Source organism: Vombatus ursinus, unplaced genomic scaffold, assembly GCF_900497805.2.
Source record: "Vombatus ursinus unplaced genomic scaffold, bare-nosed wombat genome assembly UNPS02014794.1, whole genome shotgun sequence".
NCBI classification, from domain to species: domain Eukaryota; kingdom Metazoa; phylum Chordata; class Mammalia; order Diprotodontia; family Vombatidae; genus Vombatus; species Vombatus ursinus.
This window is the reverse complement of record NW_020954572.1, coordinates 4,824,472-4,841,748: the sequence shown is the minus strand read 5'-3', so window position 1 is coordinate 4,841,748 and position 17,277 is coordinate 4,824,472. Positions and strand designations below refer to the sequence as shown.

At 39.4% G+C, this 17,277-nt stretch overlaps 1 protein-coding gene across 3 annotated transcripts in view; it reads left to right on the top strand.

Annotated features, from left to right (window-relative positions):
* STXBP6 (syntaxin binding protein 6) overlaps window positions 1–17,277 on the top strand; it is a 346,942-nt gene that overhangs the window by 109,091 nt on the left and 220,574 nt on the right. For all 3 annotated transcript variants that reach the window (XM_027870214.1, XM_027870212.1, XM_027870213.1), the window contains exon 2: window positions 890–1,078. In XM_027870214.1, coding sequence (XP_027726015.1) covers window positions 925–1,078 — 154 coding nt within the window. In that variant the 5' untranslated portion in view covers window positions 890–924. The remainder of the gene's footprint in view (window positions 1–889; window positions 1,079–17,277) is intronic.

Sequence of the window (17,277 nt, the reverse complement as noted above, 5' to 3'; positions counted from 1 at the left end):
AAGGAACTCTGTGACTTTAAGGATTCTTGTGCTCTCATTTGGGGCCTATAGAACCTTGTTCCATGTAGGGTAAGGGAGAGGAAAGACATTAACCAGCATGAAGAGCACTGAACTTGGCAATGGACCTGAGTTTGAATATTGGCTTTGTCACTTACTGCTTTTGTGACCTTGGGTTAACATCTTTGGGCTTCAGTTTTCTGCAGAATGAAGATGTTGAACTAGTTGTCTTCTAAAGTCTTTTAAAGTTCTAGATCTATGATTCTATGGTGTTAGATTTAGGAGTGATCAGAAGGGATATATTTACAAACTACAGGGTGCTTTGGAGTACTTAGTTTCTCTCACAAAAGGCATTAGGGTGCAGATGTACCTAATTTTTTATGGTCATAATTAAGAGACCATGCTCTTTTAATGAAGACAGTGTTATAAGTAATGGTTAACCTAGAAATAGAAACTTTGTAAGAAAAACATCTTGCTACCTATTTTAATTATTTTTACAGTATTATTGTATTCTTGGTACTATATAGAACTGTAATACTTGGTACTAGATAGTACTGGGGCAGCTAGGTGGCACAGTGGATAGAGCATTGGGCTTGGAATCAGGAAGACTCATCTTCTTGAGTTCAAATTCAGTCTCAGACACCAACTGTGTGACTCTAGGCAAGTCACTTAACTCTATTTGCCTCAATTTCCTCATCTGTAAAATAAGCTAGAGAAGGAAATGGCAAACCATTCCAGTATCATTCCAAGAAAACTCCAAATGGGATCATGGAGAGTCAGATATGATTAAACAATACTGCTATATAGTGTATTCTAAAGTATCTTATGATATTCTTATAGGGGATTCTTATAGTAACATTAACTTCAATCCTCCTTTTGGTTTTTGCGTTAGAGAAATTACTGGGTGTCCTCCATCTTTGATCTACAATGAGTGCCAAATCTGCAATCAGCAAAGAAATTTTTGCACCTCTTGATGAGCGGATGCTGGGAGCTGTCCAAGTCAAGCGGAGGACAAAGAAAAAGATTCCTTTCCTAGCAACTGGTGGTCAAGGCGAATATCTAACCTACATCTGCCTGTCAGGTAAGGAGAAAAAAAAAGATCTAATTGAAACAACTTTACACTTAAAAAGTGATTAATTCGGGGCAGCTAGGTGGTGCAGTGGAGAGAGCACCGGCCCTGGATTCAGGAGGACCTGAGTTCAAATCCAGCCTCGGACGCATCACACTTACTAGCTGTGTGACTCTGGGCAAGTCACTTAACCCCATTGCCTAGCCAAAAAAAAAAAAGTGATTAATTCTCAGTTATACAGAGCCTAATTGTTCAATCTGCATATAATTCATGTCCCTTGTGTCCCCAATTTCCTGCTCCTATACCTTTGTTTGCCCTTGTTTCTATAGTGGAGTTTTGACTTGGGAAATTTGGCTAAGGGTTTTTAGGTGAATTTGAGGATTAATACATACTTTTTGTTCAGTTCTGCAGATAATAGAGATTTTACTAGCCTTTCTTTTTTCACTTATTTTATAATTATTTCTGGTTATCTGGCTGGATTGTGCTTTGCTGGTGGCATGAGATGCAGCAAGGTTCATTTGTATAGCTGGTGCAGATAAGCAATGATGGGTGATGTCACAAGATGAATCCTGACACCTTTTGGAATGTGAGAATGTCGACAAGACTCCAGCTCGTTGCTTTGTCTGACAGCAGGTGACTTGTCAGCTAGATGCATCTCTTTTATTAAGCTCCCTTTGAGCACTGTTTTCTTTTTCTGATTGGGACTATGAAGCATTGCTGCAGGATTTATTCTGGACTCATAACTCAGATTTTTCTGATAAAAATAAGAATGGGACTTCTCATAGGATTATAGGAATTTCTAATCTGGTCCCTTGGGCATATGGAAACACCACATTTGAGACTGTTGCTTTGGACAGGGTAAGAGATAAATTGAGCTATACCTTCAAAAAACAATCTTTTTTCTCACTCTGTTATTCTGTGGGAATGATTTCTTTCCCTTTTCTCTTTTGAATCTTTCTCTGATTTTTTTTCCTTTTGGTCAATATGTTAGACATGAAAATTTAATTGGAATATAACTCAGGGAGGTGGTAATTTTTCTTAGAAAAAATCATGATTGCACAAGTATGACTATATTTAGTGTGAAAAAGTATTTGAAGCTTGGCCTGACTCAAGCCAGTCTGGTAGTTTAAGTTTGAGATTGGAGCAAAATGAGGCACAGGTAAAATATCTAAGGTAAGGTAAAGAAGTTTTCTTAGCCGTAGCTGATAAAGTATAATCAGCAAGGTTATAGCACTGATTCAGGTGGGCATAGCTTCCTTCCTCCTATGTTGGCCTGTGGGTCAGACGCTTCAGGCATGAGCTGCTGACTCCTTGTCCTTGGGTACCAGGAAGCTACATCAGTGCCTTAAACATTAGTTCCCTGAGCCAGTTAGATCTTATGGGTGGTGTCATTAAAGTAGCCTCACCTACACAGCAGATACTGTTCCTACCACAGAAGAGAATGCAGGGTTTAGAGGTTAGTGGAAATTTAGACAACATCAAATGAGGAAACAGAAGCCCCAAATGGTGAAGTGACAAAGTGCTTTATTTTGGCAATAGTGAAATAGTAGCAGTAAAGGATGGGCAGCTAGGTGGCTCAGTGGATAGAGCACTGGACCTGGAGTCAGTTAAGACCTGAATTCAAATCCGGCCTTAGACACTTACTAGCTGTGTGAACTTGGCCAAGTCACTTAACCCATGTGTGCCTTAATCTATTGGAGAAGGAAATGGCAAACCACTCTAGTATCTTTGCCAAGAAAACCCCACGGACAGTATGGTTCACTGGGTCATGATGAGCTGGGCACGGCTGACCAAGAACAGCAACAACAACAACAAGAGATAAAGGATGAACAGCAATGCCAAGAAACAAAAGGACTGGAGTGAGCGGCTTTGTGTTCTATCATCAGTTAGACTAGACAACTTTTGGCCAGTTTTCAGATTTTGTGATTCCATCACTTGCCCAAGGTCACTCACACAGGTGGTAAGTTTCAGAGTCATAATCTGAAATGAGGTCATCTTATTCCAAATTAGGTGTTCTTTCTACTGCACTGTACTTCCTTAGAAACATAGCCCCCTGCTAGAGTTGTTGTTTTTTTTAATGGATTTTTAAGCTTTTGTTTTAGAAAATAAAAATGAGACTGCTGATTGATGTCAGACCATAGATACCTTCTTTTCAAATACTAGATAATAATACTCACGTTTTCACATAATGCTTTGCAGTTTCAAAGCATATATGTGAATATTCTTATTTAAGGCTTATAGGGTACCATCCCCATCTTATAGATGAGGAATCGGAATGCCCTGGAGATTGAGTTATGACTGCTAATAAAATGTTGTGGGATTAGTGGACATTTGAGTACTAATAAGGTAAGAGGCAGCTTGGTGTAGTGGCTAGAGAGCTGGCCTTGGAATTGAGAAGATCTGGGTTCAAGTCTTGCTTTTGCTTTATGTTGCCATGGAAACTATAAAACTATAAGGCTTGGAGTTGTTGCTGGATGGCATCAGTGGAGGGAATTTCTGTATCATCAATAAAATCCTAGGCCTAGAGGTTCTCTCACCAATCATGCCTCCCTACCTCCCCCACTTGAAAAAAAAAAGTTGGGATTTAATGACAGAAAGTACTAGGCATGCATCCTAAGGAGCTCATTGATAAAAAGAGATTCCCCACATACACCAACATATTGAAAGCAGCACTTTTTGTGTTCCAGTTAGGACTGGAAACACAGTGAATGCCAATTAATCAGGCATTCACAAATGGTGATATACACCAATGTAATGGAATGTCTTAATGTGCCATAAAGAAATGAAGAATATGAATACAGAGAAGCATGGAAAGATTTATATGAGCTGAAGCAGATTGATATAAGTAGAACCAATGACCACAATGGTGTAGATGGAAAGAAGAGCCACCACGAAACCATCTTTTAAAATATTGCAGAATTACAAAGAACAAATAGGGCCCCAAAGAAGAAATGTGAGAAGTCATCCCCCTACCAGGTTTCTTAGCAGAGGTGCAGGGGTATATGGGTGTGGAACAATCCTTATATTTTCAGATTTTTTTCAATATATAGATTGGCTTTGCCTATACTTTTTCTTGTCCTCTTTTAATTTTTTAAAAAATAAATTCTATGTCTTTTGGGATGACTTTCTGAGGAGGAAAAATGAGGAGAGATATAGTGTGAAAACTAAATGATGTAAAAACAAAGTAAATTAAAAACATTTTAAAAATAGACTATACTGTGCCTTTCTAGGAGTAGTATCATAAGACTTTATTGTTAGGGAGAACAGGGCCTTAAAAAGTTTGTATTTTCTTTAGTTATGGGGTTCTTTGTGTTGGTAATGAAAACATTTTATCAAGTTGAAAAACAGTTTGATTTATTGCTGAGTTGAGTCTGAGACTGTGGGATTTTGTCAAGACTGGCCCTTGGAGATAAAAAGATTCTTATGTCTGGTCATTTTGCTCATATGCTACTTTGTAGGTGTTTTTTTTTTTCCCCTTTAGGAAGCAAGTAAGGGAAAGGGGACCTTTTGGTCCAAAAGCTAACAGTTCTTCACTGGGTATATATAACTGAACAGTTTTGCTTAAATTTTGACTATTCATTATTGCCTGCCTATTTCTGACTTGTCCTGTGCAGGAGTGATAGTGAGATTCTGACAACCTAATCTCTGTGAGATACATAACCATTTCCTCTGCAATGGAGGATAATGATCTGGGAAGAGGAAAAGCTAGGCTATGGGAGGGCTAGGTATCTTTTACAAATAGCCATCAGCTTCAAGCTTCAAGTCTGAAACTCTGAGCTGTGCTTTTCCAGTGCCTTCTGATTAAGGAGAATCTTTTGTTCTCACCAGCTCTTGCCACTTGACTGTTTTAAGTTGTGTTGAAATAGCTCTGACATTTAGGCAGATAGCATAACTGAAGGGGAGGAGGGGGAGCTGGGTGAGATTGACACCCAAGTCTTTCCAATTCTGATTTATTTTTTAATTGAGAGGGAAGAATAAGGAAGCATCATTCACAGTTTGCATTATTTTCACACTTTGAGTTCAACCAAGGAACTGGTAGCAGTTTTTGGAGCCCACCTGCTGCTTGAAGGCTTGTCAGTCTCATCCTTGATGTTTGCCAAAGCCAAAATTCAGTCTCTCCTCTCTTCTCATTCTGACTGACTGTGATTGTCTTTCTATTCCGGAAGGGAAGATAGCAGTGGAGTAGCTTTATTTAAGGAACTGGGAAGAATTGTGTGTTCTTTTTTCTGGTTGTGTGGGTTCCCCCCCAACATTTTCTTTTTAAGCACAGATTTCCCTCGACTGTGTCTACCTTTCTACCCCAAACCTTTGAATCAGACGGATGTTCTCTGTTTGGAATTGCCAAAGCAGCTGCCAAATGAAAGTTTGGTCTGAAATGAGACTGTCCCCTTCAGTCTGCTCTAGCCAGTTTTGGGTGTGATGGTGAAAGTGACCAGCATATTCCTGATGGAGTTGATTGAGAATCATCATTTCTTTTGAACCCATGGGAAATTATAGGATTTAGAGCTGGAAGAGACATTACAGGTGACCTCATTGTGATTTGTCCAAGGTCACAGAGGTAGTCAATAATATAATCAGTATTCAGGCCTTCTCCAAGTTCACTGAGGTTTTTTGTTTTTCATTTTTTTTAACTGACTTCAGGGTAGCAATCTGAAAAGATTTTTGGCTACTTCTGCAGAGAGAGTACAAAGTTAAGTAGAGTGTTAAATTACATTCACATTATATATTCCAAACATTTTTATAGACTTTTTTCCTCACATAAGTGTGTTATTTTGAGTTTTTTTTAATTTAAGTAGTGCTTCATTTCTCTGTGTTTTTTGACCCTTTACCATAGAATTCCTATCCTATGGAGTAGAAGTTTGTTATGACCATGATGCTTATTAAATGTTGAAATGAGTTGCCTAGGGAAGAAGGGAATCAGGAACAGAATGTCTCTGTGTGTGTGTGTTAGTGTGTAAGGGAGGCAGATTGGTCCTTTTTGGGATGGCTTACATATATAGTTTGGGATGAAGGAGGCATTGTGGTAGAAAGTATGATAAATTTAGAGACAGAAGACCTGTATTTGTATCTGGTGACTACTTTGTGTCTTGGGTAAATCAATTAACCTCTCTGGGGGGTTAATTCCCTCAACTAAAAAAAAAAATGAACTGTTTTTAGAAGTATTGAACTCTGGACCTGCACAGGTAGTCCAAACCAGATTAAAATCAATTAATCAATTATTCAATCAATAAACATTTATTAAATGCTTACTGTATGCCAGGTACTGTGTTAAGTAAGCACCAGCAGTACAGAAAAGGAAAAAGACAATCCTTGCCCAAAAGGAGCTTACAATCTAATGGGGGACACAGTAGGCCAAAAAATACATACAAAACAAGCTATATACTGGATGAATAGAAAATAATTAAGAGCAAAAGCACTGGAATTAAGAAGGGTTATGGAAGGCTTCCTATAGAAGGTGGAATTTTCGTTGGGATTTAAAGGAAACCAGAAGGTAGTAGTTGGAGAGAGGAGAGCATTCCAGACATTGGAGACAACCAGAAAGAATGCCCAGAGTGGAGAGATGCAGTGTCTTGTTCCTGGAACAAGCAGAGGTCAGTGTCACTGGATGGAAGAGTATATGTATGGGAGTAACATTTAGGAAGACTGGAAAGGTAGGAGGGAGCAGGTTCTGAAGGGCTTTGAATGCCAAACAGAGCATTTTGTTTTTAATTGTGGAAGCAATGGGGAGCCACTGGAGTTTATTGAGTAGGAGGTGACATGATCAGATCTATGCTTTAGGAAAATCACGTTAGTGGCTGAATGGAGAATGGAATAGAGTAGGGATAGACATGAGGCAGGCAGACCCACCATCAGGCTATTGCAACAATCAAGATGTGAGGTGATGAGAGCCTGTACTACAGTGGTGGTAATGTCAGAGAAGAAAAGGGAAATATGTGAGAGATGTTACAAGGGCATAATCTACAGGTCTTGGCAACAGTTTTGATATGGAGGAGTGAGAGATAATGTAGAATTCAAGATGACTTCTAAGTTGAGAGCTCGAGAGTCTGGGAGGATGGTGTTGCCCTCTACAGTAGGAGAGAAGGTAGGAAGAGGAAAGGGGGAAGTATAATGAGTTCCGTTTTGGGCATTGAATTTAAGATGTCTACTAAACATTCACTTGGAGATGTCTAAAAGGCAGTTAGAGATGCAAGGTCATCTGAGAGTTAGGGGCAGGATAGGTAGATTTGAGAATCATCAGTATAGAGATGGTAATTGAATCCTTGGGAGCTAATGAAATCACCAACTGAAGTAGTATAGAGGGAGAAGAGAAGTAGGCAGAGGACTGAATCTTAAGGGACACCCAGTGTGACCTGGAGAAGGATCCAGCAAAGGAGATAAGGAAAATTAAAATTTAATTGGAAAATGTTTTTAAAAAATAAAAATACAGGGGCATCTAGGCGGCACAGTGGATAGAGCACTGGCCCTGAAGTCAGGAGGACCTGAGTTCAAATCTGGCCTCAGACCAAACACTTGACACTTATTAGCTGTGTGACCCTGGGCAAGTCACTTGACCCCAATTGCCTAAAAACAACAACAAAAAATAAATAAATAAAAATAAAAATACAATGAAACATAGGTAATGTTAATTTGGGGTTTTCTAAGTTATTGTGTAGGTGGCAGGGCTCTGTTTCTATTTGAGTTTGACATCACTGGACTAGAAGATTCAAGTCCTTTCTAACTCTAAATCTATGATCCTGGTTGTGCTTGGAGGGTCAAGAAATTGGAAAAGACAGTGTAAGAACTCCATGTTTCTCCTTTGCTGTTCAGATCTGAAGTTATATATAAACCATTGGATAAGAAGTAAGGGATGGCAGGCAGATTGTTAAGTGGTATCTAATTATTTCAACAGTCCATTATTAATTCAATTCAACAAAGATTTATTAAGTACCTACTCTATGCAGGATTAAATTAAAGGCCCTGTAGTCAGAGAGGTCTAAAGGTGGGAATAAAGCATTTAAACTGATGACAGTCTGAGGCAGGGGAGAGAGAAGCGTAAATTGAAGGTATTAGGAAAGGTAGGTAATAAGGAAGTAGGAGGCCTTTTGAACTGAGCCTTGAAGAAGCTAAGGATTTTAAGATACAGAGGGGAGAAGGTAATGCATTTTAGGTGTAGGGGACATCCTATTCGCAGGTATAGAGGCTGGAGAATCAAGGCTGATTTGGGGCAGCAGCTAGTAGACCAGTTGCCTGGAACATAAAATATAAGAAGGGAACATTGGGCCATCAGTTTGGAGTAGAAAGGTACTTTCTATGTTATCAAGTAAAGTCTCCTCATTTTACACATGAGGAAACTAAAGCCCAGAGAAGTTAAATGGTGTACCCAAAAAATAATGTGAAATGCCTGGAAATGAAATCACATTGTAAAGGGCTTTCAGTGCTCAGCTGGGGAATTTGTATTTTATTGTACCAGCAACAAGGAGTCCCTGAAGGTTTTTGATTGGGGTGGAGAATGGTGGTGAAGAGATTTACCTTCGCTAAAGGGGCAAAAGAAATTTGGCTCCCAGAAAAACCTTAAAACTTTTAGATTCTTTGTAGACTCACTTTATCTCTCAAAATTTGAAAGCTTATTCAAATGCATCTTTCTTCCCTGGCTCCAAAAAGAACCTGGCTTTAGTTGTCTACCAGTCCCAGGAAAACCTTAAAGTTTTAGAAACTGCCTTATTTCCCTTTAAAAACCCTTTGAAAGCAAACTTCCCCTTTCAGCTCCCTTCATTATCTATTCTCATTGTCTGTTCAAATCCCTCAGACATTTGGAAATTCTCACCTGGACCCTTTCTTTTCCCAACCAACTCCCCTCCCCTTCCTCTGGCCACTCTTAATCCTAGCTAGGCGCCACAAGGTCCAGGACCCAGACTTTCCATTTGCCCCAGCTTGCTGGCCACTCCCATCCAGATCTCCTTAGACCCCTCCTCCCATCACTCCAAGCTGCTTGGGCACTCCTAGACCCCTCCCCAATCAGTCTGTACTTAAGACTCACCTTTCCCCCATTCTGATGCTGAGCTGTTCTCAAGCCCAGAAGCTGAGACCCCACATCACCACCACCCCCCACCTCCCGGCCTCATGGGCATCCCATGGTCTATCCACCCCAGCCCTCACTCAGACGCTGGGAATTTCTCATGCCCCTAGAGGATGAGACCCCATGCCCACCCATAATAGGCATCACCTGGCCTGACCACCTTAGCCTCAGCCCCCACTCAGTTGCCAAGCTTTCTAGACTGCCTCACGCCACTCATAAGCATCACCTGACCACCTTAACCCCCATTTAGATCACTGATGTTTGGGTTCTTTTGGAGTCTGGCCTATGTGCTATATTTTTAATAAACTTTTTCTCTAGTTGGAAGAAGATCTGAGTTGAATTCATTCAGGCAGATCCACGCTGCAATCTGGCCTATATGCTATATTTTTAATAAACTTTTTCTCTGGCTGGAAGAAGATCTGAGTTGAATTCATTCAGGCAGATCCACGCCGCAATCTGGGCTTTTTCCCGTGATCTTGGGGTGCCTCTGTGCATCTAGAAGCACCCCAAACACCCCCCTTCAGTGAGGGGGGAGGGAGGACACAACTCTATGGTCAGGTTTTTACTATAGAAGTTTGTTTTTGTTTGTTTTTCAGGGTTGGGGGCAGCTTTGTGGAGGATTGATTAGAGAAGGGAGATATTGCCAACAGGGAGATCTTAGTGAATAGCATTCAAGATGTAGCATTAAGAGGTGATGAAACCGGAAGATGTTATGTGAGTAGAGAGGAGACAGATGTAGTCAGATAAATAGAGAGGTAGAATCCAGTTTGCCAGCTGATTGCATTTGGGGAGGGAAAGAGAGGAATTAAGGATTAAGCTAAACTTGTGAATCTGGGAGAGTTAGAAGGTTGGTGCTATCCTCAAAAGAAATAGAGAAGTTTGAAGGAGTAGGAAAGATTTAGTTGAGGCACGTTAAGTTTGTTGTGCTTAGAGGACCTCCATGGAGAGCCATCTAATGGGCAATTGGAGTTGCAGGATTCAGGAGGAAGATTAGAGATAGATATTTAGATATGTAAAGTGGTGAGTATTGAACCTTTGGGAGCCAACAAAATTACCAAGACAAATATTGTTTGGACCTAAACAGTCCTTATGTGCAAGGCTCTGTAATTGTTACTGTTGTAGTAGTAGTTATCTGAGCAGTATTAGGCATTACCTATCATTGTTATTTTCTGGGTATTCTTTTTTTCTGCTTTTGGTTTAACACTTGTTTAATAAAACGTAAAGGAAGTTCTTGATTTTTGTAACAGGGACTGGCACATGCACTCTGGTGGTGTCTCCCCATGTGGCAAAGGCTAAGGAGCCTCCTTTCAGGAGAAAAATGATGAAATATAATGGAAGCGCTTTGGAGCAACTATGGAGTAGGATAAACATTCTATAACTGGTCCATGCTGCTAACTGCTCAGTGAATGGTCTCTTTGGCTGTAGTGACAGAAAAAATTGCCAAATTAAGGTGCCTTCAGAAGCCCTTTTAGTTTGTCTCAGGCTATTATTTCTTTTCTGGTTCTCTCTCTTGGTTTGACTACTTCACTCAAAGGCATCTGGTGAGAGATGGTGCTATAAGGGGTGAGGACTTGGACCTTCTCCACTCTGAGGCTGACAGACCCAGGAAAATGGGTGTTCAGCCTTGCCATTGGTTCTTTCATGAAAGAGATTAATCTGGAGGCTCCAACCTTGTGAGTTTTGAAAACTCAGGAGAATAAGCCTACTGAAATGTTGCAGGCAGTCCATCATCTGTGCCACAAAAAGTAACAAGTGGCCTTTGAGAGTAACATTTGGGATCCTGCCCAACGGTGGCTGAGAGAAGGACTCATCTGACAAGGATGCTGAATTTGGATGTGAACTTGGTTAGACCAATACTATTGAAGCTGAACTAAGTCTGAGCTCACTGTCCCCAAACATCAAGTTGGAATAGGGGAAGGTGTGCCCCTGACATGTTGGGAGAAAATGTATTTTGTTGTTATTATGAATTTGAACTAAATATCCAGGCAGGTAGGTGGTGCAGTGGATAGAACTCTGGACTTGGAGTCAGGAGGACCTGATTTCAAATCCGGCTTCAGACACTTGATAACTTGCTAGCTGTATTACCCTGGGCAAGTCACTTAACCCCATTGCCTCACCAAAAAGCAAATAAATAAATGAATAAATAAATAAATAAATAAATAAAACCTTTCAGTACATAATGACAAACTTAACAAATTTGTAGTCTTTTCGAAGGCATTAGACCTTGCTGAGGTACCCAGTACTAGACACTGAGTAAAGCTTAACCATGAGTATTGTTTTGGGGCAGCTAAGTGGCCCAGTGGATAGAGCACCAACCCTGGAGTCAGGAAGACCTGAGTTCAAATCCTACCTCAGACACTTGACACTAGCTGTGTGACCCTAGGCAAGACACTTAACCCCAATTGACTCACCAAAAAAAAAAAAAAAGGAAAGGAAAGAAATGAACTAAATATCCTTTTTTAAAAGCTAAGTGATTTTTAAATGGTTAAATGGAACTGTGGTACTAGTCACTGGCACACAACTGGTAGAGGTTCAAGTTGATGACATTAAAGTCACCCCAAGCCCCTCAGAGTACCCCTACAAGTCTGTTGGGAAGATATACCAGCCTGGCTTTGGAATAGTGGTCCAGAGATACTTGTTATACTTTTTAAAAGTTAAAACTAATCTTGGCAATTAATGGGTTAATATTTTTTTTTAGCTAGAATCCATTGATAGACTCAAGTAAGATAGGATTAGCCTTGTCTTGAAGAAATTATGGATATTCTTCAACTGTAAAATGGAAATAGTAATAGCACTTACCTTGTAGGATTGTTGTGAGGATCAAATGAAATATTTGTAAAAAAGCACTTAGTGCAGTACCTGGCACGTTGTGGGTGCCATAGGAATGCCTATTACCTTCCCCTACCCCTTCCTTCTAGTGCTGTTTAGTGCAAATAGTTCAGCAGATACTTAAATATTTGCCAAATGTAATTGAAGAAGATATTTAAATTCAAGATCTACTGCATACTTTATGAAGCTATTTGATCTTTTGTTTTTAATCTTTTAATTTATTTACAAGGAAAAGTGGCAAATTCCTCTCTCCTGATTCTTCCTCCTCCCCCCCAAAAAACCATAGTCTCAAGGAAATTCCATGAAAAATCAGGTGACTTCTGGACAGCAGATAAAGCATTTAGATCTGATTTTTTTTTCTTTTATAAAGTACTGAACCAGAGGTTCATTAGGAAGTTAACACCATAGCTTGTGATTGACATATTCCATCCTGAATACATGTGGATATATAACTGCTTTTAAAATATTTTTTCCCATTCTTGGTGTTTTTGGATTTTTTTTTTTGCTAGGCAATGGGGTTAAGTGACTTGCCCAGGGTCACACAGCTAGTAAGTGTCAAGTGTCTGATCTGAGGCCAGATTTGAACTCAGGTCCTCCTGACTCCAGGGCTGGTGCTCTATCTATGTGGTATGCAGGACTATAGTTCCTGTCTTAATTTTCCTAAATGGAGATAAAGATCTTCTCCTTGCTCTCGCCCTCTCTAAAGAAAGAGAAGTTTATCTTTGTGTTGACCAAATTATTCCTGTATGTTTTATTGGAAAGCTCAATGTTTGCCACTTCAAAGGGGTTTTAAATTAAGAAGTTTAAAATATTCCTCATCAAAACACAGACATGACCTTTGGTTCCTGAAGACAGTGCAATCAGAGGCTAAGGTCTGACAAGTCCTACCATGGTGGAAAGTCTTTGAGTGTCAAACTGGTGACGGGTTCCATATTTTTCATTTCAGAACCATCCCACTTAAGTTCAAAGATGTTCATCACCTGATTGATTCTGTAGTGATGAATCTTTAGGCCACAGCTACTCTTCCAAGAACATCTCCTAAGGCCTAGAGGGACTGTGACTTGCATTAGTGGAGGTGAAAGCAGTACCAGTGAAATCACTTATTCCTGACGTATTAATGTAGCATTTGGATTAGTTATGAGGTGCTGGGGGAGAAGAAAGAACTTTTAAAAGTAGTTATGACTACCCTTTGATGATGCTACATATATATCTGGAGGGTTATAGGGAATAATACTGTATGTGGTACGTGGCAATCATGCTGTCTTCACAATAATGATAATAATAATAATGACAACAATGGAAATAATTTGTATAACTTTTGATAGCCTCCACTGAGCTTCCCACCTTTTATCAATGTCTTAAGGTAATAAAGTAGGAAATGTCTCCCCAATTCCACTTTATATACAAAAGGAATATATTGTTATGGAGAAGTTTCAATGTAGTATTACCAAACAAAATGGGGTGCCATGGAATTTTGTGGGGCCTTGGGGACATTTTGAATTTGCTGTTAGCCATGTCAGAGCAACAAAATTTCATTGAAAATGATCCAATTGAAGAGAGCAGTCATATTCAGTATTTCTGAATAAGGTTCAATTTAGTCTTAGGACACATGAATATCAGGGAAGAAATAAAGACTATAACGTATGCCAAAATGTTCAAAGTTTGAGTTAGTGGAAAAACCCACAAATACTTAATCATCTGTATATCATCTAAAGGTTTACAAAATATATTTGATCCTCATAGCAGCTGATAAGTGCTTCTTACAGATGAGGAAATTGAGAAAGACAGAGGTTGAATGATTTGCCCAGGGTCACATAGGTAATAAGAACCTGAGGCAAAATTTGAAGTCAGGTTTCCCTGACTCTGGGCCCAGTTCTTTATGTACTGCACTATCTACTACTATATAGGAAGTTGGTGCGTGCACGTGCCAGCGCACATACACATATTCATATTCACATTTTATAGAAGAGGAAACTGAGGCAGAGAGGTTAGGTGATTTGCCCAGGATCACATAGGTAAGTGTCTCAGGCAGGATTAGAACTCGGATATCTTCTTGATTCCAGGCCCAGTCTTTTATTCATAGTGATATCTTGATACTACAATGATACATAGATAATTATAAGGTTTCTTCAATACTCTTAACTTTATAGATGCAGAAACTGAGACACAAAGTGGTACAATAATTTGCTCAGAGTCACTTAGGTAGTAACTAACAATCAGGATATATATTTTGGTAGGGTTAAGACTGGACCTGTGATTTCTTTGCTACAGGCAACCCATAGATGAGTTAACTCCTTCTACTACACAGAAGGTTGGCACCTTCTTTGTATCTTATGGTCCTAGAGAGTTCTGCAGAGCCCAAAGACTTGCTTGTAGTTATATGCCTACTATGTGATTAGAGGGTAGACTCAAACAAGTTTTCCTGGCTTTAAGACTGGCTCTCTATCTACTAGACAACAATGTCTCTCAATTTGATGCTCTGGAATTTTGAGAACATTTGGTGAGATTCTTTGTGAATAGATTTTGAAACTGAGGTAATATAAACATTTATCATGATATGCCCAACAAACAGAGAATTTTAACTTGCTTTTCATCTAGCTATATAGCATAACACCCTTTGTCGACAATATTCAGGTGGTATGATGTGTGTGTAGGGAAGCACTGGGTCAATGAGTTGGCATGCCCCAATTTGAAACCTAACTTCTACTTTATTGCCTGTGAGTATTTGGTCAAGTCACAGCTTTTCTGAGACTAGATTACCTCATCTGTAAAATGGATTTTTTTGTTCTACTTTCACTTGGATTAGATCATCTCTTAAGTCTAGCCTCTGATTACTAAAGAGAGAGAGGGGGAGAAGAGGAAAGAAAACCAGGAAAGATTAATACAGGATATCTGGAGGTTGAATAAAATGCTTAAGTTAATAAATGTCCAGTAAATAAAGTCCACAAAATTTATCAATCTGTGCTCCTGACCCATAAAGATATAGGATTAATGAAATGAAACATTGTGTTGAAATCAACATCATTTTTGGTTCACTCAACATGGATAACCCCTTTATACGAGTCAAGCTATTAAGCGGCTCTTTCTAAAGCAGTTTTCCTATTAAAGCACAAGTAATATTGCCCCATGATCCGGTGAAGTACTTTTTCAGTTTCCCATAAGGACTTTTGGGTAACCTTAGAGATGCCTGTTTTTCAGAGGACACTTACATTAGTTCTGAATGTTAAATTTTAGAAGTCTCAGCCAGCCAGAAGGAGGAAATTTATAATATCATTCACTTAGAGTTAAGGCAGTGAGTGAAGTGATCCCATCCCATGAAGAGAAAGAGATAAAGCAGCAGCCAGAATTTTGAACAGAGCTTCACTAAGATGACTGGAAAATCAAATATCTCCATCACATTTTTCTAAGTCAGGCCAGGAACATTTTCTTTCTATGGCAGGCTATGTTTGACAAGACCAGGTTTCTCTCTAGCCCTCCTGTGTTGATAGACATGAACAAGTGTTCTAGTCTATGTCTTCTATATCCAATTTGTGAGACATCTATTGATTATCTGCCATTTTTGTGTCCTGAATACATTGCAGGTTCGTGTATTTTATTATGCCCATACCCCCTGCAGAGATAAGTAAACTTGGAATCAAATTTGTCAATAGATCTAGAAGAATATGTCTTTAAGAAAAGGAAAAAAAAGTAGCATAATTATTTACTAATATTTTTAGGGTGACTTAAATTCAGTTTCCTTATCTTTAAAGTGAAGAGGTTAGACAAGGTTACCTCAAAGATGCTTTTCCAATCTGATTCTTCATAACTGGTAGAATGCAATGATATTACGCTTATTAGGGCTTTGGAAAAAAAAATGAGTTCTAAGAAATATACACACACATTTGTTTGTGTGTAAGTATATTTCTCCATAGATTCTTTTATCTAATCTTGAGTTCCTCATACTGATGGAATTATAGGTTCTGACCAAAATTTTTTTTTGGCTGGGGGGTGGAGAGGATGTGGTATAGTGTATTGAGTGCCAGACTTGGAGTCTGGAAGAATTGGATTCACATCCCTTACCAGCTGCAAAACCCTAGACAAGGCACATATTGAGGTCTAAAGCCACTCAAAGGTGGGTCACATTATGAAGTTGCTAGAGGAAATTCCCATATGGGGAATTCCCCACCCTGAAGAAGTTACAGATCACAGCATCATTCTGGACTTAGAACGGACCTTAATGACTAGTATAACTCTTTCATTTTACTGATGAAAAAATTGAGGGAAGCTGAGACTTGCCCATTCAAGTAGTTATGCAGATAGTGCCAGAGATTTGTAGGAAAAATGATTTATTATGTTGTTTGGAAAAATTATGACGCTGTTTAAATCCAACCTTATGTGATTGTTTGCTCCCATGATGTTGCCTGACTCCAGTAACTGTCTAGGAATGCCGGAGATGACTGTAAGTCATTTTGGGTTCCCCTAGGTCCTGGATCTACCCAAGGCATTCTTTTTTGGGTTACCACACCCAAGACGTGTGATGGGTCCACCCAAGCTTGTGGGTTCCCTTGTGTTTTGGTCAAGTTGCCCTCTAGGCAAAATTGCTTAGTTGTGTATATTGTAAATCTTCCAGAGCCTGGAAGACAGAGAGAGACACACCTCCTTTCCAGCTTGCTCTCCTCTACCAAATGACCTGATATATTTCTTTCTAAAACTATTTCAGATTTTGGTGTTTCTTCTCATGAATAACAGATTTGAATCTCTGTCCTTTGACTTTAAATTCATTACTCTTTCTTCTGTAGTACTATATGGCCTCATTCATACATGTGCGCAAGTGTGTATGTGTGTTTGTGTTTATGTAATAAAACACTGACTCGCTTTATAAATCAGGAGAGGTTTTCAGAGGCATCCGCTGACTGTGGAGAGAAGACCTGAGTCGGCAGACAAATGCCGTTCATGAATAAAGCTGTATGTGCTGAACTACCAGGTACATATGATTAGAGCACAACTAAACTTCAAATAGTTGTTCCTCCTCTCAGACGCCCACATGGAACAGTGAAGTGGTCTCCTATATTTGGCATAGGCGTTATTCATGACCATGTTACAGACAGCCTTTTCTTAAAAGTCTGTCACTCAGTTCTTGCAGGTTTAGGTCTTTATTGATTTCAGCTGTGTTACACACCTAGTGGTGGCCATTAAAAACAACCACAACAACGACAACAGAGTAATGATGATAATAGTAGCTCGTATTTTACATAGGCCTTTGCAGGTTTTTTGTTTGTTTGTTTGTTTGTTTGTTTGTTTTTGAGGCAATCAGAGTTAAATGACTTGCCCAGGGTCACACAACTAG